The 27387-nt window shown below is 55.9% G+C and overlaps 2 protein-coding genes across 5 annotated transcripts; one reads left to right on the forward strand and one right to left on the reverse strand.

Annotated features, from left to right (window-relative positions):
• The first annotated feature begins 2215 nt into the window (after positions 1–2215).
• On the forward strand, positions 2216–13320 carry TNFAIP8L1 (TNF alpha induced protein 8 like 1). Of its 2 annotated transcripts, none has more exons than XM_017650987.3 (2): positions 2216–2364; positions 11055–13320. In XM_017650987.3, the coding sequence occupies exon 2, from the start codon at positions 11059–11061 to the stop codon at positions 11617–11619; it is 561 nt and encodes a 186-aa protein (XP_017506476.2). In that variant the 5' UTR covers positions 2216–2364; positions 11055–11058; the 3' UTR covers positions 11620–13320. The 2 variants fall into 2 exon arrangements, with proteins under 2 accessions (XP_017506476.2, XP_017506475.3); XM_017650986.3 differs by lacking the exon at positions 2216–2364 and adding an exon at positions 3495–3593.
• Positions 13321–14908: 1588 nt separating this feature from the next.
• On the reverse strand, positions 14909–25923 carry MYDGF (myeloid derived growth factor). Of its 3 annotated transcripts, none has more exons than XM_037018079.2 (6): positions 25693–25912; positions 24528–24578; positions 18697–18758; positions 17568–17649; positions 16265–16337; positions 14909–15503 (listed from the first exon to the last, which is right to left on the reverse strand). In XM_037018079.2, exons 1-6 carry the CDS (start codon positions 25867–25869, stop codon positions 15424–15426), a joined length of 525 nt encoding a protein of 174 aa, XP_036873974.1. In that variant the 5' UTR covers positions 25870–25912; the 3' UTR covers positions 14909–15423. The 3 variants fall into 3 exon arrangements, with proteins under 3 accessions (XP_036873974.1, XP_073076583.1, XP_036873973.2); XM_073220482.1 differs by lacking the exon at positions 14909–15503 and adding an exon at positions 15973–16094 and having other exon boundaries at positions 25693–25914; XM_037018078.2 differs by lacking the exons at positions 14909–15503; positions 16265–16337; positions 17568–17649 and adding an exon at positions 17909–18216 and having other exon boundaries at positions 25693–25923.
• Between the last annotated feature and the right edge of the window lie 1464 nt (positions 25924–27387).

A 27387-nucleotide genomic window follows, 5' to 3' on the forward strand; every position in this document is an offset into this window, starting at 1 on the left:
AAAAAAGCTTTATTGGCACATAATTACATAGATTTCACCTCCTGAAAGCATATAATTCAGGAGTTTTGGCATATTACATTATTCGTTTTCTAAAATTGTGGAAAATATGTAAAAAATTTACCACCATAACCATTTTGAAGTGTACAATTCAGTGCCACTAAGCACATTCACACTGTTGCATAGCCATCCTCACCACCCACTTCCAGAACTTTCCAGTGGCCCAAGCTGGAACTCTGGCCCCATGAAACACTAGCTCCCTTTCCCCCTGCTCTTGTGACAGGCTCTTCGGTTTTCAAGGTTCATGCGCGTTGTAGCAGGTGTCAGAACTTCCTTTTTTGGCTGAACACTATTCCCTTGTACGGATGAACCATGATTTGTTTATCCATTCAGCAGTTGATGGACATGTGGGTTGTTTCCATCTTTTGGCTATTGTGAATAATGCTGCTATCACCACTGTTATACAAGTATCTGTTCAAGTCCCTGCTCTCAATTCCTTTGGGTGGAAACCTAGGAGGGGAATTGCTGGGTCATATGGTAATTTTGGTTACTCTTTTGAGAAACTGCTCAACTTTTCTGTAGCGGCTGCACCATTTTACATTCCCACCCACGAAGTAGGAAGGTTCTAATTTCTTCACGAATATGCCCACTTTTTATTTGTTCTTATTTATGGACACCAGCAGGCTTTATTATTCCCATGTCACAGATCTGGAACACTGAGGTTCAGAGAGATGAACACATGTAGGCAGATAGTGACAAAGCTGGCTTTGAACTCACCTGGGTCACTCTTTGCCCATGTCCATCCTGGACTCAAATCAATTTGCTGTGGTTTAATGAGATGTTAAACACAGTCCCTCTGCCTCTGTGGCCCCCATTAGCTACGCTGATCTAAAGAATGGGTCTCCACAGTTTGAGGGCTGAGGGCGTGGAGAGAGGGATCTATAACAGTGGGTCTCAACAGGGACAAATCTGCCCCCCTAAGGGGGACAATTGGCAATGATCAGAGACATTTTTGATTGTCCTCACTGGGGGGTAGAGCTTGTTCCTGACATCAAGTAAGTGGGAGCCAGGAATGCTGCTCAACACCCCCACGGTACCCAGGATGGCCCCACTCTACACACAGGAATTACCATCTCCCAATTTCAACAGTGCCAAGGGTGAGGAACTCTGGACCTGGCTGTGGGTGGTAGTTGCTGGGACAAGCACTCCTGGGTTGGAATCCTGGCTCTGCCACTTGAGCCTGTGTGTTCTCAGGCAAGTCACTTCCCCTCTCTGGGCCTCAGTTTCCTCCTCCAAAGGGATGTGGAGACATTTCATTTATTTTTGTCTCATGAGGCCCATGCCAGGGTTGTGTGTCCCCGGTGTGCAGAACAGGACTCCACACACCAGGCACTCAACAAACACTTGTCTGGCCTGCTCTGGCCTCCCCTGGCCCGCGCTGCAACTAACACCGAGTTGGGGCTGCAGGGAGGAAATGGGGCAGCAGACGGGATGAGAGCCGCTCCTGGGCTCACTTCCCAGGACTCACAGCTGCATCCTCCTGGGGGGCCCCAGCTGGCCCTGCCGCTCCACCCGCTGGCGGCCAGCAGGCTCCTGCGTGTCCCACTGGCTCATTCCCACGGAAATCGAGGCTGGATCGGGGTGTCCCCTGGTGAGGTCCCCAGAGCCTGTCCCCCAGTGGCTGCCTAAAACCCCCCGAGAATTTATCTGCAGCCCAGAGCGGTCTACCTTCAACCTTGGGTCAGATTCAGCCCTTGTGAGGGTACAGGAATCTGCATTTGTAAGGGTTCCCGGGGCAGTAAGTAAAGAAAACGGGTTTGTGCATTAGCCCAGGTGGGCCAACTGAGTCCCGGAGGGAGGGGCCTGCCCAAAGCCACATGGTCGGTCTGTTTTTCTTTCTGGCTCTCTCCGTCCTTTCTCTCCACCCAGCCCCCAGTTCTCTGTTTTTGACTCTGTGCCTCCTTCCTCCCCTATCTTCGTACTGTGCCCCAAGGCCAGCCCAGCACCCCCGCATCCGGCCCCTTTCTCGATTCCGGAGGAATTCCCCGGAGCCGTTTGGCCCCGCCTTAGATCCCGTCTCCTCCCGGGAGGTGCTCTGCTCCCATTGGCGACTTTGTACGTCGCCCGCACTGCCATTGGCTGGGCCCACCCTCTCGGCCCGGCCCCTCTCCTGTCCTTTCGGTGCGGGCGGGGGCGGGGCGGGGCCGCGCCTAGGGGAGGGGCGTTTGGTGGGCGGAGTCTAGCTTCCCGCCCCGCCCCGTCCCAGTCCTCAGGCGCGAGTTCCGCGGCCGCCGAAGCGGTCCGTCGGAGGTGGCTGAACAGATTGCCGACTATCGGTGGGACCGACGGACGGACCTGGGAGAGCAGGTGAGTGAGCGATGACATGGCGCCCCCCATCTCCGCACATCTAGGGGACCACCTGGCCGCCCTCTGTCTCTCCTGCCCCCTATACTCCTGCACCCCGTATCTCTCTGTGTATTTCTGTCTCAGTTTCCCTGTCCCTGTCTGTTTCTTGCTTGCACTCTGTTACTCTCTTGCTGTGTGGGTTAGGGGGAGGCAGACTGCATCTGCACTGTCCCCCGTGGCTTGGGGTGGTGCTTTGGGACCAGCTTCCCCCCACCCCGAAACACACAGGGATTCTGATGGACTCTGCCCCTTTTACAGTGCAGGGTGCCAGGTACTAGGGCCAGATTCCAGTGTCAGGAGGGCATTCCAGGTGGTGGGGAGCCTGGCCAAAGGCATGAAGGTGGGAATGACTGTGGCCTGTGGCGGTCCAGGCAGCCAGGATAGCCAGAGCCGCGCCACCCAGACTGGCCACCTAGGAGCTCCCTGGTGGCCTGAAGCCTTGGCCTCACTTTTGCCAGCTGTGAACTGGGAAGGTAGCTGTGGTAACTGGCAGGTGATCTGACCTAGATCTGTGTGCGTCCCCACCTCCTCTATCCTGGGGGCCCCAGCTGTAAACAGGCCTGGGAGGTTACTTCCTGAGCATATCTGAGCCCAGCTGGGGTTGGTGGATGCCCTGGGGGGCCGCAGCAGGGTAAGGACGGTTCCGCCCAATAGTTGGGGAGTTCAGACCTTGGAATCAAACAGACGTGGGTTTCTGTCTCTGCCACTCGCCAGGGTACCTTGAACAAGTAATTCGATTCTCCGAGCCTCAGTTTCCCCTCTGTAAAATGGAGATTGACATAACTCCTTGAGGGTCAGGGCTGCTTCCAGGATTAAATGCTGAAACATGGGCCCTGCATGTCTCCTCCTGTCCCTCACCTCCCACAGTACACCTCTCTCACCATCTGCTCTACATTCCTCCAACATGTTAGGTACAGTCCTGCCTCAGGGCTTTTGCACGGGCTGTTCCCTCTAATGCCATGCCAGGTTCACTGGCGCCAACTTTGAAACATAACAAGTTGCCCAGATGGGCCTGGCCAAGGGACTGCCAGGCAAGGGCTGAGCTACTGGGAGGGGTGGAGGAGGGGCCGGCCCAGAGACGCTGTACCTATGGAAACCAGAACAAAGAACTGTCCCTCCAGCCACACAAACACACCTGGGCTACGCTTCTCCCACTTGGCAGGGCTGATGGCTTGGGATGCCAGTAGTGGGTGAGTGCCCAGACTCCTGGAGGGAGTGGGTGGAGGGCTCGAACACTGTTCTGACAGGGCGCAGGGGGTCTCTAAACCAAGAGACCAGTCAAGTGTGGAATGGAGGCCCTGTAGTGTCCCCTCCATTGGCCTTATGCAGGTCAGATTCCCCCTGAGACTGTTTGCTCATCTGAGGCCTGGGCAGGTGAAGGCCGTTTGGTTGCTTCGGTGATCCAGTGTGGTAGATTCAGGAGGCCTTAGTGTCCCTGTCTGTGATATGGGGCCAGGAAAGGGTGCCTGAGGAAAAAACTCCAGCTGTTGTCATGGAACCATGCCCAGAGGCAGATGCTGAATAAGGACTCATGCTTGTCTGGGTACAGCCTCAGGTGTTACAGCTGCTCAGGTGGGGCCCAGAGATGACAGGACAGGACGTGGCGCAGTTATGCCGCATGTGGCTCCTGTGGGATGCTGCATCCCCACCCTACCTCAGAACAGCCTCCCCGGATTCCCACCCACCTTAGCTTTTGTGAGGCCGCCACTGGCCGAGTCCTTGGGATCTAGGAGGCCCTGCCTCCAGGCCTGTCTCCCTTTCTGTGGGTGGGAAGCATCCACCTGGGGGAGCCTTGCCCCTTTGGTCATTTATTCACTCAGCAAACAGGTTTGAGCACCTTCTGTGAGCCCAGCCTGGTGCCGGGTGCCTGGGATGCAGCAATGACCCAGGCCAATCTGGTGGCCTCCCTTACTGGGCTCATAGACAGGTTGGGAAAGATAGCCATTCATCCAGAATAATCATTTTGCTTAGTTATAATTGCAAGATAATGGAGAGACAAATGGATGGGAACTTGATGGGGGATCTGGGAGGGCTTCCTGAGGAGGTGATGTTTGAGCTGAGGCCTGAATGACAAGAAAGTAATAACCAATGGGAAACCTGGGGAGAAGGGCATTCCAGCCAGAGGGGACAGCCAGTGCAAGGGTCCTGTGGTAAGACCCTGCCTGGCATGTAGGAGGAACCGCAGAGAGGCCCATGTGGCTGGGGCGGAGTGAGAGAGGGGGAGGGCAGGGGCTCGTGGGTGTGGGGAGGCCTTGGGCTTTGACGGGAGGAAGGTAGGAGCCCTGGAGGGCAGTGGGCAGAGAAGGGGGTACCCGACTCAGGTGCTCATTGACGCCCTCTGGTGGCTGCTTCCAGGAGGACAGACATGGGAGACAAGGGCAGGAGCTCTGGAACTGGGGGATGAGGGCAGAGGCTGTACGGAGGTGAGAAACAGGTGGAGCTGTGCTCACTTAGGGGCTGTATCCGCATCCTGCCAGGTGACCCTGAAGCCTCCACCACCTGCTGTCTTTTGCTCAGCCCAAGCCCTAGCCTGGCCTCTGCAGCGGGTCAATGGTGGTCTCCCAACATTCATGATTGGCCCCCAAGCCCTTTCTTCAGTGGAAATCTGACCACAGTGGAAAGCACCCCAGCTCCCACTACAGCCTGGAGGCAGCCAGGCACCGCCTATTATTGGGGTGGCCCCCCGAGGGCTCCAGGGAACCTAGTTTGAGAACCACCAGTGTCCCCACTCTCTCTTTTGTCATATCTAAAGTGGGCACTGACCACGAGGTCTGAGTAATGGTCGATAAAGGGCTTGATGCAGTGGGTGCCTTGATGCCGGCAGTGGGTATTGTGTGGAACAAGGACTTGGGGGGCATTTGCCCCTGTGAGCAGTGGCCTGGGGCCCCTGAGGCCACCCTGAGCCTCTGCAGCAGGGCTGGGACAAGATGGAGCGGCTGGCTGGGCCATGCTGAGCGGGCCATCAATTATTGATGCGCTCTGTATGGGGCATGAAGAATTCATGCGGTGGGGGCAGTTGCCCGCGGGCCAGTGGCATGCTGGAGCCAGCTCGTCCCCGCTCATGGGAGCCCGTGGCTGTATTTCCAGGAATTTCACCATTTGGCTTTCACACAGCCGTTATTTAAAATATATATGAACGTCTAGTTAGATACAATGTATCCAGAGAGTGGATTGGTAGTTTCCAGGGGCTGCAGGGGGAGTGGGGGAATGATTGATGGGGATGGCTTTTCTTTTTGGGGAGGTGAGAATTTCTGGAATTAGATGGTGGTGGTGGTTACACAGCTCTGTGACTATGTGAAAACCAGCGAACTGTACACTTTTCAAAAGGTGAATTTTGTGGTATGGGAATTAATATTTCCACAAAAGTTACGAAAAAGCAAAAGTCATAAATAGTCAAAAATCATAACTTGCTAATTATTTTACTACATTTTACTATGATCTGTATCCTTGAGGTTATTTTCATCTACTGTATCTGTTGGGTGGAAATTGTGAGCACGTCTTCCCAGCTCTGTTCCCAACTTACCATCGAGTTAGAAGCTTGAAATGGGCCCTGGTGGGAGAATTTACACCAGGGAAATGGGCAAATACTACCAATCAGGGCTTGATTTCTTGTTCTGTTGATTGTCTTGAAAATCAGGGGTTAGCAAATTTTTTCTGTGAAGGGCCAGATAGTATACATTTTTGTCTTTGCAAGCCACTCAGTCTGTGTCATCTATTCAACACTTCCCTTATAGTGTGAGAGCAGCCACAGATGATGCATAAAGAGGCATGGCTGTGAGCCAATAAAACTTTATTTACAAAAACAGGCAGTGGGCCATAGTTTGCCAACTCCCGGTAGAACTTGGGAAAGTGATGAAGAAAATGTCAATAATGAAAATTAAACTTAAAAATGTGACTTGTCACAGCTGTCTCCTTGTGAATAGCACAAAAGCACTGAGGAATTTTGCTCCCACTTGCAAAAACCACTATCTGATTCGGCGAAGGCCATGCTCATGTGACTGATGACTGACTAAATGCAGTTCTAAGTCTTGTTTCACGTTAGTCTTACTTGTTAATATAAAGGAACACACCAAATGAGTCTCTGTCAGAACTGCACTCACTTGCCAATCACATCTGTAGGTTGGCTACTGAGAAACATTTGGCAAAACGCACTAGAACATTTTGTGAGAATCAATTGGATATATTTACAGTAAAGAATACTGTATAGCTTACTGTGTGTGTAAATTGTGTGGTGTGCATCCTGTGTGTCAGGAACATTTATGATAAACATACGTATGTACATAAGTGTGTGGATTTGTTTTTTGCTGGAAAGCTTGTTGCCAAGAATTTCCCGGCACATGTGGCGTTAGGATACAGCATTCACGGAGAATCTGAGGGGCACGGAGGACCCTGGAAGGTGAGATTTCCGGCCCACGCCCAGTGTCTAGAACCGGGAATGTGTGGGTTGAGGGGCCACCCCAGCATGACCATGGCCCAGGAATGTGTGGGTGGGTTGCTGTGTGCTCAGCCCAGGGTGTCTGGGGGAGCATAAGTCATATATCAATAGGCGGAGTCAATTAACTGTCAAAAATAAAGGGGAGGTTTGAAAAGACTGGGAGTGAATTATTTACGGTGTCAGGGGAAGCCTCTCTGTGCAGGGGGAACCTGTATATTGCGAATGCACCCTCCCCTGGCTCCCCCATTGTGGGGCAGAGGGCACAGCACAGGCAAAGGCCCTGAGGCCACCATGTTGCAGGGACGGCCATGAGACCAGTGAGGCTGGATCTGAGCGAGGGAGGGGGGCACAGGAGGAAGGGCGGTTATACACAGTCACAGGGAGAGGTGGAGGAACCAGGGAACGGAAGGGATGGGAAGAACAAGGTCCACAAAGGCGGGTGCGCTCCGCCCTCAGGGGAGGCTTCCACTGGTCTTGCGTCCTGCCCTTTGCCGCCACCCAGAAGGGGTGCGTTGTGTCTAGAGAAACCCTGAAGTTCAAGATCACTGTCTGTGGCCAGTTTGCAGGGCATTTGGGAGCTCGAGTGTCCAAAATGGGACAGGGATGACATTTGGAGTCCAGAAAACAAAGTGGCAGTTGGCAGAGGGCGAAGGCCAAGGTGCCGACTGCGGTCCAGAATTCTGGGGGGGAGGCTGTGGGGAACAGGGCAGGAGTCAACAGGTCCAAGGACTCCGCACCTGGGCACCCATTTCACAGATGGGAGGGCTGCTCCCCGGGATGGGGCGTGCCTGGAGTCACAGTGGGGAGACCTCAGGGCCAGGGGAGGGCCTGGACGGTGGACAGGCCTTTGGCCTTGTCGCTGTTCCTTCTACATGGAGGGCGCGGTCCTGCTCCAGAGCCTCAGCACCAGCCCCGTCCGTTCCCCCGACCTTGCCCCTCCAGTCCCCCCAGCTGGAGGAGCCCCACCTCCGGGAGGCCTTCCTGGCCCTCCTGGCCGAGGTCACCTGCTGTCCCTGGCTGTCACCGCCCCCCTCCGCCTTGTCTTCCCCTCTCTCCCTGAAATGATCCTGCTTGTTCCTGTGTTCGCTGCTTGTGAGCTTTACCGCCACCCTATTCATTTTATTTTCAAACTGCAGGTGGACAGCACCATCTGGGACTTGGTTTCAGGAAAATGGGGCTTCCGGGTTACTGTGTGGTAACTGCACGGCGTAGGTCTGGGGGTTAGGACCCCCTGGGGGGCAGGGTCTCTTGGTTCTTCCTGTGTGCCCAGTGCCTGGGACACAGTCGGTGCGCCGTAAATGCTCACTGAGCGCCGGAGGGGGTGTTCCAGCCAAGCCCTGAAGCTTTAGCGAGCTTTTCTGGCCTCGCATGAGAGCCAGGCACTGGGGCCCCGGGGAGGGCAGGGAGCGGGGGCCCTGCCCCAGGAGGGCCCTGAGGCGGCCTGGCTGCCTCCTGGCTTGCCGGCCTCCCACCTGGTGAGTGCAGCAAGCAGGAAGGAAGGCGGGGGTTATTTCGGTCTCTGGCCCGCTCCCCTGGGGGGCAGTCATCCCGTCAGGACAATGGGACGGGGAGGAGCGGGCGGGTGGCAGGCGGCTGGGCTGGCCCAGGTGTGGGTCGGCCTGGGGCTGCCCCAGTGGTTGGGGTGGAGGTTAGAAGGGGAGACTGCAGCTGCCCCGGCCCCTGCTGCTCTTCCTATTGGGCTTGGGAGGAGGTACAGCTGGGGGCCCAGGCCCTTCTCGAAGCTGGTAAACAGGCCCAGCTGCCCTCCTGAACCAACACTCCCCATCTCAGGGCTTGTGATGGGAAGGCCAAGGCCCAGAGAGGGACAGAGCCCTGCTCAGGGTCACACAGTGACCGAGATAGGCTGACAGACCTGGGCTCTAGGGCCCTGGGACGCCAGGGCCTCATCCCTGAGCTCAGGGAAAGGCCTTTTCCTCTCTGACTCTCAGTTTGTCCATCTGGAAACTGGACAGATTGGGATTGTCCACAAGTTTCGGCCCCAGAACAGAGCTAGCTCCAATCTGTGCCATTTCATAGATGGGGAAGTTGAGGCACGAGGTGGTTGTGTCACTTGAGCAGCTGGAGCTGGGAGCAGGCCCTGAGCACTGGGGCTGCATTTGCCATGGGACGGCTCCCCGCCTTCCAGGACTCAGAGCAGGCACCCCCCAGGCATCGGGGTCTGAGAAGGAAGGCGGAGGGGGTCAGGTGTGCAGAGGCGCTGGGGGCAGGCAGTCACTGTGTTGCTCTGTGGCCTTGGAGAAGTGGCTCAGCATCTCTGAGTCTGTGTAATTTCTTTTGCAAAACTGGCAACCAGCCCAAACCCTGCCAATACCTGGCGGAAATGACAAAATGGGCCAGGCAGCTGCCTCAGGGCCTGGCACCTGGTGCCGGTCACCAGCATCTGCTCCAGTCAAGGCCTGTGTAGGCCCCGGGTCCGGTGACTGGTGCTGGGGGCTGGGAAGGCTGTCCAGTAATCTCCATGCCCACCCTGACCTCTGAGGGCAGGCGAGAGGGCAGCCGAGGGGTGGGACTTCTCCTGGGGCTTGAGCTCGCACAAAGATGGGCTTTGTGGGGCCTCCTGGGGGTGAGTGGGCGCCCACGTGGCATTCCTGGTGTGGCTGCCTGGGGCTGGGTGGGGGTGGATTCTACCCGAGGGCTGGGGTGGCTCTCGGGCTCTCCTCATTCACTGGGCAGATGTCTCTGGCGTCTCCAAGGACACAGTGGCTGAGTCAGGGGTGGGGCGCAGCAGTGGGGAGGTCAGAGCAGGGCGCGTCAAGCAGTGATGGGGGAGCCGTGTGGCCCACCACGGAGAGGAGGTGCCTCACCATCAGTTTGGGTGTTCAGGGATGGCTTCCTGGAGGAGGTGGCATCTAGGCTGAGGAGAGGGATGAATCTTTGAGGGGAAGAGGCAGGAACGTCGGGTCCAGGGCTTCAGGGGATGTATAGGAGTTTATGAGGAACGATGCAGGGACCTGAATGAGATGTGGGGCTTAGTCCTGGGGCTACAGGGAGCTGCCATCTGTTCTCAGAGGGGAGGGGCCGTACCCAGATATGCAGGAAGGAGGTGGTAGGAGTAGAGTCTGCACCATGTGGCGAATCTGGAGACACCCGTGGCAGGAAGGATGACAGAGGACAGATGGGAGGGGCAGACAGAGGGCCCTGCAGTGGGAAGCCTGGCCATTGGTCCCCCAAGCCGGCCTGCCATTCTCCTTGGCCATCTCCCCAGCCCTCTCTGGGGCAGCAGCTTTCACAGGTTAATGTTTCCATATAGAAGGGCTCATCGGAGTGGTGCGTTTCCAGAAACCCCACAAATGGCCCTGGCGAGCCCACAGCCAGGGCCACTGGCCCTCCCAGTCGGGGCCCGAGGCTTCAGGGACGTGCATTGTGAACTCATGGGGATAATAAGCCTGGTGAGCTGGTAATGGTAACTGGGCCTCCCCTCAGAGCAGCCTGGGGCTGGGACCCCATTTAGATGAACAGCAGGATGGGGTGGGGAATGGGGAGCTGGCCTTAGGGGGCATGAGGTCCTCCTGTGGTGACTCACCTTGGCCCCTTCTCCACCCACAGCAAGGATATGGTGGGTTGGGGGGCTGGGGCTCACAAGTAGTGACTTCAGAGCGTTCTGCCCACGATTTTACCATTACACATTAATTCTTTTGACTTAACACTCTCTTATCTTTTAAGAAATAAATTCCCTACACCCTCTTTTTGTTGTTAAGAAACAAATTCCCTCAGGTTGTCATCGTCCCACAGTTTTCCTGTGTAAGGACTTTCCCTGCTTCTAGCTACGCGGAGCTTCGCTCCTCTGGGCCTGGGAGTGTGCAGATCTTTCGACCTGGGATGTGTCCACCCCCATTTTCTCACCTGTCCCTTCCTCCAGGAGGCCTGTGAGGACCCCCTTGATCTACTGGGGTGCCCATGCCACGGGCTCTGGTAGCTTTCCCGATGGTGGCACTCACCACCCATTCCTGACATGCGCGCTGGCCTGTCGGTTCTCCGCTGTGCACACCGCGCTGGTACACCATTGGTACTTAGTAGTAGGTCTGCGATACGGTCACACTGTCCGTATGGCTCCCTGAAGGTATGCCCTTGGCATGCACCCATTTCACAGATTGGGAAGACAATGGTAGCAAACAAAAGTGGCCCACCAGGCAAGCCCCGCCCTGCCACCAGGGGCCAGGGGCACTGACTATTGGTCTGTCTCTCCTCCTGGCAGGGCGATGGACACCTTCAGCACCAAGAGCCTGGCCCTGCAGGCCCAGAAGAAGCTCCTGAGCAAGATGGCGTCTAAGGCAATGGTGGCCGTGTTCATCGATGACACGAGCAGTGAGGTGCTGGACGAGCTGTACCGCGCCACCAAGGAGTTCACTCGCAGCCGCAAAGAGGCCCAGAAGGTGGTCAAGAACCTGGTCAAGGTGGCCATGAAGCTGGGCGTCCTGCTCCGTGGTGGCCAGCTGGACAGCGAGGAGCTGGGGCTGCTGCAGCGCTTCCGCCAGAAGGCGCGTCGCCTGGCCATGACGGCCGTCAGCTTCTACCAGGTGGACTTCACCTTTGACCGGCGCGTGCTGGCCGCCACCCTGCACGAGTGCCGGGACCTGCTGCACCAGGCGGTGGGCCCTCACCTGACCGCCAAGTCCCACAGCCGCATCAACCACGTCTTCGGCCACTTTGCTGACTGCGACTTCCTGGCCGCGCTCTACAGCCCCGTCGAGCCCTACCGCTCGCACCTGCGCAGGATCTGCGAGGGGCTCACCCGCATGCTGGACGAGGACAGCATATGACCCCCGCCTGGGGCGTCCTGTGGGGGGCAGAGGAGGGTGACCTCTCCGCTCCCACCCAGCTCTGGCCGCGTGCCCGGACAGGTGGCCCACCCCCTTTCAGATGCTGAGCTGTTGGAGGAAGCAGTTTTCCGGACCTGTGCTGCTTCTCCTCCAGCCCCATCCTGCTGGGGAGAGGAATTCAGTGTGGAGACCCCACAGCCTGCTCAGGGTGGCATGTCTGCAAAAGCCAGCATTTCCCACTTAATAATGTTGCTAGGGCTTTTCGTTCCTTCAGACAGGGTTGTGGTGAACCAGAAAAGGGTGCACTGTGTACCCCAAGTTCCTCTGTGGCAGCCCTCCCCCCTGGGCCTCCAAATGTGACCTTATTTGGAATAGGGTCATTGCAGGTGTGATTAGTTAAGATGAGGTCACACTTGGAGTCGGGTGGCTCCTAACTCAACATGAGTGGTGTCCTTATAAAAAGGGGACATTTGGACACAGAGACAGAGAAAAAGGCCATGTGGAGGTGGAGAGATGTGTCTACAAGCTGAGGGACACCCAGGATTGCCAGCCACCCCCAGACACGGGGAAGGCCTGCCACAGGCATCAAGGAACCAGCCTGGCTGCCACCTTGATCTCAGACCTCCGGCCGCCAGAACTGGGTGGGCACTGTCAGCGAGGCTGCCTCTGTTTGACTGGAATTGGAGTCCTGATTCCCTTGTGGAAGGGGACAGAGTGGGCCCCCAGCGTAGGGCTCCGAGTAAAGCCACCTGAGATGCACCCACATTAATCGGTCATTCATGCTGGGGAAACACACACAGATGACTATTTCTGTGAACAGACCTGACAGGACAGTTCAGTGAAGCTTGGCTTTGGTGGTGCCCAGAAGACGCAGCGATTCTTAGCTCAAGATGGGCACACAGGGCGTGGGAGCATCCTTGCCACGTCTGTCAGTCAGAAGGGGACATGGGCTTTGAAAGGTTGCAGAACGCTGCCAGCGGGGCAGATGTGCCAGGGCGTGGCAGGTTAATGCGGGTGCCCATTGGGGAGGGGAAAATGATGTCCTGTGACCGCCTGAAGAACTGCGTCTGTTGAGGGCATAAGTTGCAAATGGGGCCTGCAGGTCTTTTTAGGCAGGAAGATGGGTTTGGTTGGCCCCCTCCAACGTTTGACACATTTGGAATTAGCTGCCAACATTTTAAAACAAGGAAGCAGCACATCCTGATCTAGATTTGGAGGTTCTGGAACTCCCCTGGGGCCTGGGCTGCCCCCTGGTGAAGCTGCACCGGGGTTGCCCCCTCTCGGCTTTGCCACAGTCTCCACCACTCCCTTTCGTCTCTCCCTGGCTGAAAGGAGATAATGACCTCACCTGCAGGACGGCCTTTTTGTACTTTGGTTCCTCCTTCCCTGAAAAAGCCAAAGTTCTTTCACCGAGAGCCAGCCCCACTCTTCCAAGACAAAACTCCTCTCTTATCTTCTGTCAAGAAACGCATCTTCAAATGCAAGTGCACACGTGCATTTTGAGCACCTCCAGAAGCCCCAGATGAAAGCCTTTGCCCTGGGCTCTGCTGCCTGAATGTGTCAGTGTGCGTAACGCTTTGTAGTTGTGCCCTGCTGGGCTGTCCAGCCTGTCTGGACTCTTTCCATAAATTTGAGGTTTAATTTAAAAAACCAGAGAGCGCAGCACAACTATTTAAATAAAAGTGCCCATCTTCCACTCACATTATGCGGAACTGGTGATTGAATTTCTCCGCGCCGTCTGACAGCTCTCGCGTCCTCCTGGGGTTTTTGCCTTTTCAATCACGGCTGCATGTAAATGTCACACGGCCCTGACCCTCCCTGACAGGTCTGATTTCCGCTCCACCAGTTGCAGGGGTGACAACACTAGCAGAACGGCCGGGCTTGGCTTCTGCACGCCCAACGGGCTCCGGCCAGCTCTCCATTGTGACCGAGGTCCTGGGGCTGGGGTGGCTTTGTTTCTGAGCTTACCTGAAAGCTACATAAAGATGCCCTCACATGTCCCCTGGGGGCAGAGATGTGCCCACAGTTGCCCTGCCCCATCTCGGCAAGGCGCCCTCACGGGCTCTGCGACCTAGGTGAGGCCCAGGGACCTGGAAGGGATGACTCAGGACTGCCTGTGGGAGGATCCCACTGCCAGGCTGGGGTTTGGCCCCCACCCCTCAGGGACCCCGGTGCAACACTGCCCCCAAGGTTTCCGACGGCCCTGTTTTTGCAGGAGGCTCCGGGCGATCTTGTCTCAGGCCCTGGAGGCTCGCTTGGTTTTTCAGTCCCTTGAACCTCAAAGTTGGGAGTCAGGAAGGCTCCAGAACCCAGGAGGGGACCACACAGTATCGGCAGGTCCCTGTGCTCAGCAGACCTCGGCTGGGCGGCCCTCCCTGCAGCCGCGTGGGCCCCAGAAGTCCCAAGGCAGCACCGACATGTGCTGTGAGGATGACGGCAGGCTGTTCCCTCCCCCGAGGGTCTTCGGGGCCCGAGGACCCCCGCCCCTATTTGTTCACTCACCGGACTCTGAACCTGCTCCTACATCAGCACCGAGTGTGGACAGGGTGTCCGCCTCACTCCGCCTCCTCCAGGTGAGCTACCCTGGGCAGGCCCAATGCCCTCCACCCGCTTCTGGCAAGTGGGGTCACAGCAGCGCCCAGGTCCTCAGCTGGTAGGAGGGCCAGGCATGGGAAAGGTACAGGGACCCCTGTGTCAGTCCCATCGGTGATTCTGATCAGCAAGGACCCGATTCACAGCCCAGCCAACTGATGCCAAGAGAGCTCTGCAGTTTCTTTTCCCATTTGCTCCCGAGAAGACACGGTCGGAGGGCAGGTTGAAGGTCAAGCTGGACATCAGACTCCCCCGCCCCCACTGCTGGGAGACCAAGGCCCTTCTGCACGGTAGGGCAGCTGGGGATTTATTTATTTATGCTGCTTGTGGGTACCTGTTTTAAGTCACCATGCCACAGCCTGGCCTCAAAAAATTAAGCAAAGCCGACCCCCTGGGTGCATTGGAGCAGGTCTGCCGGGGGCGCTCTCCCTCTGCCAGGGCCGCCTGTGTGAGCCGCAGGTGTGGCCAGCTTTGTCCCAGGGGATCAGGGCCAGCCAGCGCCTGGCGCTCAGCAGGTTCATAGCTGGCCACCTTGGCACCGAGAAAAGGTGTGCCCAGGGTCTCCAGGGGTTTCGGGTGATGGAACTCACCCATCTCAGGGAAGGGAGGTGGGGGTGGCCAGCCCCTGCTGCTGTCCCGGGCCCCCAGCTCTTGCACCCTGCCAGGTGGGCACCAGCGCCAGTTACCAAGTCTGTGATTGTTTTTCAATCATCTTATTTATTTAAATATAAAAGAACATCTCACTTCTTCCCAGTTAGTCTGAAAGGAGGTCCCCTGGGGAGGTCGGAAAACAGCTGGCTTGGGGGGCAGAGAGTGGTGAGGTGGCTTTCCCGGGGAGCACCCTGGAACCTGGCCTGATCCCAGGGAAGACAGCCACTGGCTTCAGAAACCCCCCTGCTGGAAGCCCCCACTCTGTGCCCTGATGCGTCTTCTGGTAAGATGGATGAGCAGCGGGTCTTACCACTCTGTGCTCCGGAGAACACGGTGGAGAACTGGGCCAGAGCAGGGGGCACCAGGGGAGGAGCCCAGCACATCTTCGGCTTTCTGGCCCCCCTTCTCTGCCCTAGGCTTCAGCTGCTCTGCGAACCCCTTGGAACGGGGCAACGTCAGCCCGTTCAGAAAACCAACAGTGCCCCCTAGGAAAGCAGCCCTCTCGGGGTCTGGCTCCGTCAGCCGACACGAGGAGGAGCCACCCCCCGATGGGGCTCCGGGTCACAGCTCACTGCGGGACGCCTTGGCCACGATCACCAACTTGGACAGCTCAGCCTTGAATGCCCCAGGCCTGTGGGCCACTGCAAGAGAGAGGCGGCAGCTGGGCTCGCGCCACCCCACAGCGCTCCGGGTGCTGGTCGGGGCGGGGCCCACAGGGAGGGAGCAGTCTCCGCAGTCGGCTCCACAGGGAAAGGCCCCTGGCACTACAAGTCTCACAGGTGAGGGACAGAGAATTTCCAGGTGGGAAGACTTGTGGTCATTTCTGCCATGTGGCGAGTGGCTGGGGTCGGGGCTCAGACTGCATCATCTCCTGCTCTCACTGGCAAACTTGGCTCATGCCCATATGATGGTACTTTCCCAGCAGCACCAGGGAATCTGGCCTGTGCCCACCATCCCGTCTGCTCAGCGCTGCCCTGACTCTCTGCTCATCCTCCCCTTGTGCTGCGTGTCCACGAGCTAAGGGTGACTTTTATATTTTTAAATGGCCCTAATAAAAACCAAAAGAACTAATGGTATTCTGCGTTTTGGTCAAGTGATGTGAGATTCACATTTCCTCTGCCATGAAATAAAGTTTTATTAGAATGTGGCCGCACCCGTTCACTGACATGTGGTCTACAGCTGCCTTTACCCTACTGGGGCAGGCCAAGGAGCTCTGACATGGGCCTCCTGCCCTGAAAAGGGAAAATATTTCCCATGTGGCCTTTGCGGAGGCAGCCTGTGGCTGCGGGCCCCGACCTGGAGGAGCCAATGGCAGCCCCCTCACCACGGGGGCCCCTGCCCGCCCTCTCCCGCCTCCTCTGCTTGGGCACCTGGGGTCTGGCTCACATCCTCCTTCATGTACCTGCGGTTTTCGTCACTTCAAATTCCTCGTTTTTCAGGGGAACATCGCTCTCTCTTTCAAATGCAGCTTTAGACTGAAAGAGGACAAGTGGGAACTTTTCTCATCAGGAAAAAACACATTTTGACTAAAGAGGTGCAGGATGCTTGTCTAAGCACATAAAAGAGGGTCCTGCAGAAGCGGTGGGTTGGTCCACTTGAGAATGTCGCCCGGCCTAGAACTTCATGCCTCTGCTGCAAATCCTAGGAGGAAGCTTATTTCATTCCATTTTTTTTCTTTAGTTAATAATTTATGGAAATGGTACCAGCATGGCCGTTCCTTAAATGTGATTATTAAAAATCAGGATTGTGTCTCAAATCAGTTAAAATAATAGAATTTTAAGTTAGGAAGGGACCCCACAGAGTAATTAGTTCAGTGGTGTGGGGGTGTCTGATGCGTCCAGTTGGAGCCACAGCCCCCCATTGTGCGATCAAACATCCGCTGTGTGAAGGTGTCCCGTAGACGTGATCGAATCCACCACGAGCTGACTTTTAAGTCAAGGAAGTTATCCCCAGTGACCCGGGCGGGAAGGGCCTTCAGAGCAGAGCCGAGGCTGCCCTGAAGAGGAGACCCTGCCCAGGGACGGCAGTGTCGCCCGGACCCAAGAGGGCCTGCCCTTCCTGCCAGCCTGGCCAGCAGGCTCGGGAACCGCCTTGCCGATACCCCACGGCAGACACCAGGTCATGGCAATAAATCTCTTAAAGCCTGTCTCCTTTTGGTTCTGATAAAGAGGTTTTCTGGACTGACAAAGTCGTTTCCATGCTGTTTCTGACCCCATCACAGAAGCGAGGGCTGGGGGAGAGGCTGTGCAGTGCAGCAGGCCTCTAGCGGGGCACCTGGGGGTCAGGAGCATGGGAGAAGGGGCGGGCTGGGCTGTGAACCAAGGCCACAGGGGCCGAGGGGGGTGCCCTTCCCAGCCCTCTGAGCCACACGGCCTGCGCATCCAGGGCATGAGAAGGGGCCCCCATGCCCTCTGGCTTCTGGTTGGCTTTGGGGTACTGGTGGACTGGAGGAGAGGGAAGCCGGGTGGCCCCTTCCTGCTTTTCCCGACAGGTCTCTAGGAGTCGGCTGGGTCCCCCTCTGGGTACCACAATTCCCCGTCCCGTGCCTCCAGGCCTGGGGTCTGCCTGGTGTCCCTTGTCCTGCCCAGTTACAAAATCCCCTCAGAGGACTTGGTATCCATCTCCCCACCGCCTCCGGCGGTCTGGGAGGCACAGTCCCCGGCGGGGCGCCCCGCCAGCCACCCGCACGCCCCGCTGGTACTCACGTAGGCCATGCCGTACTCGATCTCAGCACCCCGTACCTCCGCCTTGAACTGTGTGAAGTACAGGTAGGACTTGCCCTGGGGTCTGAGAGAAAGGCCGGGCGAGGGGGTCAGCTGGGGGGCAGGAGACCCCTGCTTCTCAGGATGGAAACAGTTTCAAGGCACTGCTCACTCTGTGTAGAACGGGGCCCCTCCCAATCACCCCATCTTTCCTTTTCGCTGGAATGTTCTTCCAGCTGAGATGCTGACAGGCCTCTTTCACCTTCTGGGCACCAGCTGCTCTAGGCCGGGGACCCTTGTGTTCATTCACTGAATGATTTTTTAATCAAGTGCTAATGATAATATTATTATTAAATATTAAATTTATTGCATTAAAATATATTGCATTGCAATGGGGGTTGGGAGGGTGAGAAGGACAGGAGTTAACCAGGAAGGGGGGGAGGCAGGCAGTGGGGCCCCCTGCCTCTGCCGTGCTGCTCTCTGAGGCCCCTGGGAGCTGGGAGGGGCACGGAAGGGCCGCCTTTCAACAGGGCTGGAGAAAGCCTGCTGTGCACGCTGGGCCTCCGGCCCCTGGTGCCTCTGCTCGTTGCCAGCAGGGGCCGGTCCACAGGACAGGTGAGAACTTCCCCCAGCGCTGCTTAGTGAGCACCTGCTGTTTGTAAAGCAGCGAACAGGAGGCTGGGATGGTGCCAATCAGCATGATCAAAATGCCGAGTGTCCTTTGATGAAGGTCACCGTCACTGCCCTGTAACGGACTCTCTTGTGGATCTGTCCCCCTGCAGGGGCCCCAGGCCCAAGGGGGGCAGCCACAGCCTGGCCATCAATGAATCATCAATGAACGCTGGAGGCACTGGCTCTGTTTGGGTTGAGCCCCAGGGAGCAGGGCCACAATCTGACACAGGTCCCTCACCTTCACCCCACCAGCGGGCTGAGCATCCCCTTCCTCTGTCCCTGGGCTCCAGGCAGCGGGATCAGGAGGCAAACAAGGCGTTAGCCCAACGGCGGGGAGCGTAAGCCCTTGGATGATGGCCATGACTGAGGGGTGGGTTGGGGAGCGCCTGGGAGCCCGCCAGCCCCTCACCCGGGGCTGGCACCCCTTCCCGGGACCCCACGGCCAGGACCCTCAGCTCACCTCCAGATGGTGCAGGTGAAGTGCTGGCTGTCTTCACTGGTCCCCAGGCTCATCTGCCACTTCTGGGGAGAGAAGACGGACACAGGTCACTGGGTCATGAAGCGTCGCGTGCGCAGCCGCGCCCTGCATGTCAGGTCCAGTGCAGTCCCGAAGGGAGCAGGCCTTTCCCCGGCCTCCCGAGCCTCCCGGCCACAGCTCAGCCCTGAGGTTCCCCCAACTCCCACTCTGCTCCGGGGCAGGGAAGTCACTGTGTGACACCACGTGGTGGCCGTGTGTCATTACGCTTGTGTCCAGACCCACAGAATGTACAGCACTGAGACTGACCCCTCACGTCAACCTGGGGTGACGGTGACCTGTCGGTGGAGGTTCACCGAAGTGACCCACGTCCGGTGCGGAATGTGCTGATGGGGTGGGGGGTTATCAACACCTTCTGCTCAATTTTGCTGTGAACCTAAAACTGCTCTAAAAAAATAAAAAATTACTAATGTTTTAATTTAATATAAACCTTGTATTTAATACTAGACTAGTTAATATGAATTAAACATTTTTAATTTAATATTAATTAAAAATAAAAAGTTTTAAATACAAAAAAAGAAGAGAAGGACGGGATCTGCACGCTTGCTCGCAGAGGCTGCCAGAAGCCCTGCGAGGGGACATGGCGGTCGGTGGTCGCGGTTCCCGCAGGACGGGGCGGGAACGGGACAGACGGGGGCCTGGAAAGCTCTCAGCGTGCTTTTCTTTTTGAACAGCGTGATTGCAGTAGCTTTCTTGAAAAAATTTTTTAAAAGTTCAGTTTTAGATGGTTCCAAAACACACACCTCTACCAGTGTATTCGGATTTTCATGGCCTCTGCACACCTGGCCAAATGGAAATGCGGAAGCCTCCTGCTCCGTTCTGGGCTGTTGAAGGCATTTTTATGTGTTGCTGGTAAAAATGAGCATTTACAGCCCTCTCCCAAATGGTAGTGATGGCCTCCGATCACTGGGATTCCCGGTTTAATGTCAGAGCTTTTTCATTAATAAAAACGAGGCCATGTTTATGTTAATTATAATGGGGGTAAACGGTCACTTAGGAGCCTTTTGCCTGTGGCATGAAGGTGGGATACAATTATTTTGTATCACAGAGAGACGGCCACAGGCCACACCTGCCGACTTAACGGATTTTTTTTTTTCTACTTACAAATACCTATCATGTGGCTCAGGGGTGGGGGGGGGCGCCTCTGAGCACCTGGAAAAATTTTATGCTATCAAATCCACCTGGGGAGGTTTTCCTTGGAAAAGACTCTTGAAAGTGAGGCAAGTGTTTGTTTTTTTTTAATGATGAACACAAATTTAAAACTGAGTTTCTTAGCCAGTAGGGTCAACATCCCTGTGAGTAGTTTGGTTTTTATAAACAGAGCCGTGGTCTGGTGGCTGCAGGGTGGGTGGGCGATGAGGTGTCATGGCGAAGCTCGGGTTCTGGCATCGGACCCTCACATGAGTGTGTTCTGGGGCAGCCTGTTCGGCCGGAGCCTCTGTGACCTTCTCCGTATGGTCAGGGGACTGAGGAATGTAAGGGGCCAGGTGGAAGAGATGACATGTAAATGGCTGCTGATATAAATAACAGATGGGGACTCGGACCATGTGTTCACATACGACTCTATGAGTTCTGACAAACGCAGACAGCTGGGTGTCCACCACCCAATTACTTCAATCTCCCCAGTTTGTGCCTCTCCCTGCCTGTTCCCTTTGGAGTCCACCCCTTCCTGCAAATTCCTGGTAACCACCGATCTGACCTTGGTTCCCACGGTTGTGCCTGTGCAAAAATGCCACCAGAGGGGAATCAGTGTGCAGCCTGGAGTCTGTTTTCACTTAGCACATGTGAGAGCCACACATGTTGCTGCATGTATCAACGGTGGGTTTAGTTTTTAACAGCTTCACTGAGAAAGTTTACATACTACACAATCTACCCTTTTCAAGTGCACAACTCAGTGTTTTCTAGTATATTCAGAGTTGTGTAACCATTGCTACTTTAACATAATTCCAGAACATTCCACCACCCCAAAAAGATGCCCCTTCCCCAGGAGCAGTCACTCCCCAATCTGGCACCCACAACTCCACCGTGTGTGGATTTGCCTGTTGAGGACATTTCACTGAAATGGAGTCACCACTGTGTGGCCTTCTGTGTCCGGCATCTCTCACTGAGCACTGTGTGTTCAGGGTCCATCCCTGCCATCGTGCGTGTCAGGCCTTCATTCCTTCCGTGGCTGAGTGACGCTCCGGTGTGTGGACAGCCCCCGCTGTGTGTAGCCACTCGTCAGTGGATGTCCATCTGGGTTGCTTCCACTTGTTGGCTACTGTGAATCATGCTGCTGGGGACAAGTTCCTGTGTGGACGTTAAGTTTTCGCTTTACCGGGCAGACACTTGCAGTGGAAGCGTGGGGCACATGGTGAGTGTATGTTCAACTTTGTAAGGAATGGCCGGTTTTCCCAAGTGGCTGCGCCACTCTGCATTCCTCCCACGGCGGATGAATGTGCCAGCTGCTCAGCACCCTGGCTGGCACTGACAGCTTAGGAATAACCCTGTGCCAACTCTCACGTGACACCAGGTGGCCTCCCAGGTGATCCTCTGGAGAGACACCCCACTGCCAGAGAAGCAAAACTCCTGTTCCCCCTCCGAGGTCCTGGGCTGCGGGCTGTATGGCGGCGCACTGGGCCCTCCTGGGAGCCCAGACAGGGACCAGTTTCTTCTCTGTTGACGGTGCCTCTGGAGAAGCGCCACCTGGGCCTCCCAGACTTCCGTTCCAGCTGCATCCCTGCGAGTATCTCCAACCGTCCCTGTGCATTTGCTGAGAATCCAGCCAGCCATTTGCCTGTGAGGTGGAAACAGGCAAGCAGCCAAAGAGCCCATGGGCTGTGGGCACCAGTCACGTTGAGCAGCAACGGAGCTCACCGCCACTCTCCCGTGGCACCACTGGCATGGCAGGTGGCCACCTGCAGCCTCTGACTGTCACAGTCCTAGACGGGTGCTGCTGGGCTGCGCCCAACACATCTGCTTTTCTCTCGGGTGATGTCCTTCAGGACAGAAAGAATCAAGCCTATTGCTGCTTTCATGGTTTGTGGCCCAACGGCTGCTCCCAGAGAAGGCCCTGGCCTGGGGTCGCACCCGCCAGGTGTGAGTGGACTTGGCTCTCGCCCCCAGCTCTGCAGAGGACTGTGCACCCAAAGGCTTTAGTCACACAGGTGCGCCTGCTTTTGTCCAAGCTGCTGGTGACCCTGGGCACGTCCTGGTACAGAGTGGCTGCCAGGGGCATGTGCTTGGGGACCTCGGGCACTTCCCAGCTGGGAGCTTGGGTTGGTGCATCCTCAGGTGTGACGTGGGGATGACAACAGGACAGTCTCCCCTCCCGGGGGTGGGGCTTAGCCCAGGGCAGGGCGCCTAATAAAGGCCATGGTAGTGACGCTGTTATGATTTTATCCACCAACACTTCGATCATCTACACAACCGAAGCAGCCTCGAGAGGGCTGGCACGGGCAAGGGGGTGCACTGAGAACAATTCAAGAGCTCTTGGGGCGCCGGGCTGGACAGTGGGGTTTGGCTCACTCTCAGGAAGGATGCCCCACCACGTGGCCCACCCCATGAGGAGTGGACTGTTTGGAGAAGCAGTGAGGCCTGGAGGTGCTGAGGGAAGGGGCAGATGCTCACAGGATACCCACTGTGCTGGCAGCAAGGGGAAGGGCACACGAAGCCCAGCAGAGCTGCCACCCGCTGGCACCCCTGGTAAGAGTGTCACCAGTCATTTGCCACATTTTGTTAAAGTACTGTCATTGGGAATCATTTACTCTATTTGCAAACTGGACATATCTAAAATAATAAAAGTGGATTTCATGTTACTCTTGCCCAGTGGTTCTCACCTGGGGATAATTCTGTCTCCCAGGGGACACTGGGCAATGTGTGATGTTTTTGGATGTCACACTGGACGTGCTCCTGGCATCGAGGGACTGGGGGCCAGGGAGGCTGCTCAGCTCCCTGCAGTGCCCAGGGCGGCCCCCAGAGTGAGCCGGGCCTGGTGGCAGCAGTGCCAGGGAGAGACCAGCTCTGGCCCATTTCAGGGCACTGTCCTGAGAGGGAGAGCAGACCGGGCTCAGAACGAGCATGTGGAGCATGTCCGGCACGCACACGGCAAACGCTGTAGGGGTTCCCAGGCAGCCTCTGCTCTGACGCTACGCTGGGATGGGACACAGCGCCGGACTGTTCTGGAATGGCAGCAGTGCTTCCTAAAGTCTGGGTGTTGGGGAGAAGAGCACACTTAGGGACACAGAAGCTGTTTCTGCTGACTTCTGTAGCTGTAGCTTTTCCTCTTCAATTCTCTCTGGTTCTTGCTAATGAAGCCTGGGTCCAAGGAAAACACTCCCTTTGAACACTGGCCGTTCTCCCTCCGGACAAAACCGGGTGGCGGCATCCAGCCGCGACTTAATAACGGTATTTTATTCTCAGAATATTTATCTGTCATAGTGCATTACTGGCTGCTTTAATACTCTATTGCTGTGTGCGTTCATGTCTCGGGGCTGCCGTAACAAATTACCACAGATTTGGTAGCTTACGACAATTGGGATTTATGCTCTCCTAGGCCTGCAGGTCTGAAGTCCAAATCTAGGTGTCAGCAGGGCCAGGCTCTGTCCAGTGGCTCAGGGGAGAATCTTTCCTGCCTCTCCAGCTTCTGGTGGCCCCAGGAGCTCCCTGGTGTGCGGCTGCTGCCTCATCACTGCCTCCATCTTCACACCGCCTCTTCCAACTTGCGTCTTCTCTCAAATCTCCCCTGAGGGTCTCTTATAAGGGTACTTGTCACTGGATTTAGGGCCCACCTGGCTAATCCACGATGACCCCTTCATCTCAAAATCCTAAACTTAATCACATCTGCAAAGATTCCATTTCGAAATAAAGTCACATTCAGTTTCTGGGAATCAAGATGTGGACGTATCTTTTTGGGGGGGCCCCATTCAGCCTACTACCCTGCATAATAAATCACCACAAATTTAACAGCTGCAAAGCAATGCCCATGTGTTAGCTAACGGTTCTGCAGGTCAGCAGGCTGGGCTTGGCGCGGCTGGGTCCTCCGCTCGGTCTTGAAAGTGAAACTCAATGTTATCAGTGAGACTGTGTTCCCATCTGGAGCTCAGGGTCCTCTTCCTCACACGTTTGCGGCAGAATTCAGTTCCTTGTGGTTGTAAGATGAAAGCATTCATTTTCCTGCCACCAGCCAGGGGCTGCGCTCAGGCCCCTACAGGCCACCTGCACACCTCACCACGTGGTCCCCTCGAAGCCAGCACTATTGCACCACATCCTTCTCATGCTTCAAAATCTTACCTCCTCTTCTGCCACCAGCTGGAGAAAACAGCCAGCAAGGAAGCGGGAACCTCAGTGTCACGCGGCGAGACACCGAGTTCTCCATCAGCTTGAATAAGCCTGGAGGAGGACTCTGCCCCAGAACTTGCAGATGAAAGCCCAGCCCGGCTGACCCCTTGCGTTTGGCGTTATGAAGCATCCAGCGGAACTGACCACGACTTTGAACCTCCAGAACTGAGAGATGATAAATGGGCATTTTAAGCTGCTAAGTTTGTGAATATTTGTTACCTATCACAGGCAACGAGTTCAACATCTTTAATACAGGCTCACATCCCTCCTCCTCTAGAACGATGAGTGGAATCTGCCACCACTATTTAACTTGAACACTGTCTTTTACTGGTTAAGCAAGAATAGCTGAATAAGCGCCAGTTGATGCACATATGACCCATCTCCTCTGTATGACAGTGGGTATCATAGTAAACTATGTAGAATTTTCAACAACTCACCTCATTGGTCCCTCCTTGAGAAGCATAGGTGAACACACAAGTATATTTGTCCTAGAGAATGGAAGAAAAAGAGGCTTGTTAGGAGGTAATCCTTAGTGCTGAAACTACAGGCTCTCAAGATGTCCTTCTGAGATCCGGATCAAGATCTTGCTTTTGAGCGTCTATCCTAAAGGGACGGAAGCAGAGCCAGATATTTCTAGCTATGTCCCTGGAGGCCAGCCCCACTCTGCGTATGAGTGAGCTCCTGGGTCAGGACAAACAACCCATGTGGCTTTCAGGGGAGTGAAGAACAGGAAGGGGGAAGTCACATACCCTCTAGCACCCACCCGTGTGGGAACATGGACTCTGGACGCAGGACACCTGGGGGCCCATCTCTGCTCTGCTGTGTGCCTTGGAACAGTGTAAACTTTCCTGACCCTGCTCTCCTCATCTGTAAAATGGACCTAACAGAATGCGTTTGACACAATACCTGGCTGTAAGGTAGTACAACAAATAGAGGCTGCTGCTGTTAATTGTTACAGAAAGGGAAAAGGACGCCGTCTCCAGCAAGCTGGGGACACAACTGGGCTAGACTTAGGCCAGCTGCCTCCAGGTCAGGAGGGCCTGGTCGCACATCTCTGTGAAAAAGATGGGGGCCCTGGGAGATGGAAGGAAAGAGCAACATCTGTCCACTTCTTCCCTAGTCAGAACTGCGGTGGGACTGACCTGCGGGCGGTGGAGGCGAAATACCCCTCATCCTCCAGTGCCCCTGTCCCCACCTCTGGGCCCACTACGCCCTCCACTGGCGGGGGATTCGCCTGGGTCTGGGGCTAGGGCTGCTTGAGTACGCGGGGCATGTGAGGAGTCAGGGACTGAGGCTACTGACCGAGACCCTTCAAAGTCACCAGAACCCTGCAAGCCGAGGCTCCTAGCCTGCAAGTTCAGGCCTGGGTCAGTGACGACCCCGCGCGTAGAGTCTCGGTCCCCGACGGTCCGCGCCCGCTCCTTAGACCCCGCCCCTCCGCCCCGCGACCCCTCAAGCCCCGCCCAATCCCCGCCCCCAGCCGCGCCGCGCCCCTCGGGCCCCTCCCCCTCAAGCCCAGCCCATGAAGGTCTGCGCCCCCTCTGTAGGCTCCGCCTCCGCAGGCAAAGTCGTTCAGTCCCCCGGAGCTGCCGCGGCACATACCCCCGGGCCCGCGTTCTGAGAGAACGAGTGCACGACGCCGCCGGGCCGCACGTCAAATGCCACCGTCATGGGCTCGAACACCGCCTCCGCAGGCCTCAACGCTACGGCAGTCAGGAGCAGCGCGGCCCACAAGCTCGCGCTGCCGCCGCCGTCCCTCCTTTCCCTGGGCGCCGCCATCTTGGGATCGGGTCCGCGAGGCAGGGTCGGCGGACGGGACGCGGCGAGGGACACGTGGAGCGTCCGCCGGAGGCCACGTCGGCCTCGGCGCGGCCACGTGACCTGGCGCGCCCCGCCCTCCCTCCGGGACCGCCGTGGTGGGGGCGGGGCTTGGGCTAGTGAATCCCTGGCGTGCGTGGCCCTGCTGCCAGTTCTCCCGCAACTCCTGGCCATGTGGCCCGTCCTACCGCTCTTCCAATTGGTAAATGTAGTAGGGGAATAAAAGGTCGCCACTAAGGTCCAAATTTATAAATCTAGAAATGAGAGAAATGGAAGGTGACAGTGGGTCCAGTTCCACGTAATTGTTGCCAAGATCCGTGGACGATTCTAAAAATTGGTGGGGGAAAGTATGACGAGAAACAGGATATGTGCATAGCCTCAAAGTATTTCCCCCCAAGATACTTCTTAGTTACAGAGAAAAACAGTAGTGTCACAGTGGGGACGCCATGGGCAGCCCTGTGGTCGACGTTAACGTCACCAACAATGATGATAAAAAGCACTGGAGCCACCGGGGGATCCCCTGAGAAGGGACTCCCAGCAGCATCTCTGGAATTTCTGCCCGACATGCAGGACTCCATCTAGTAAGTGAACGTCAGGCCAGGTCCCAAGCCGAGGGACATTGCACAAGATAACCCAGCAGGTCCCTTCAAAAATGTCATGAAACAGAAAGGCTGAGTAGCCATTACAGAATGAGTAGCTGAAGACAACAAAACATGTGGCGTTCAGGATTGGAACCTTATTTTGGTTGGGGCCCTTAGGACAAGAATACCACAGACTGGGAGCTTTATAAATAACACCTTTATTTCTCACATTTCTTAAGGCTGGAAGTTCAGGACTGAGGCAGGCTTATTGGGTATCTGCTGGGGGCCCGCCTCCTGGTCTTCCCGCTGTGTCCTCCGGAACTCCCTCTTTTTCTGTTCATAAGGGCATTGATCCCATTCACTGAGGGGCCCACCCTCAGTACCTAATCCCTTCCCAAAGGTCCCCACCTCTCACGGTACCGTCACACTGGGAGTAAAAATTCAACATGGATTTTGGTCTGTAGCAGTCTCGTCAGTCCATAAAAATCCTGGTCCAGAGAAAACTACCTTAGAGGGAGACATGGCGAAATTCAAGTAAACTCTCTACATCAGATAATAGGACTGTACTGACATTCATTTCTTGGCTTCAGTAATCTGGCTCATACCATAGTTACAGATGTCAACCTTAGGGGAAGCTGGATGAGGGGATTAGAGAATTCTGTACTATTCCTGCAGTTTTTCTGTAAGCCTAAAATTATCTCAAATTTAAAAACTTTAAAGGAAATAATCCTAACCTCAGGGGATTATCAGGATTGAGGGAATGCAGGTAAAGTTTGTACTAGAACGGACTCTTGTACTAGCTGTTGCCAGCATCAGATGCCAATTAAGCAATCCCAGGTTTTCAGTTAGAGAAGAAAAAAAAATTTTTTTGGTCACAAATGGCTTTATTAAAATTTCA

This window comes from Manis javanica, chromosome 13, assembly GCF_040802235.1.
Source record: "Manis javanica isolate MJ-LG chromosome 13, MJ_LKY, whole genome shotgun sequence".
In the NCBI taxonomy this organism is placed as follows: Eukaryota; Metazoa; Chordata; class Mammalia; order Pholidota; family Manidae; genus Manis; species Manis javanica.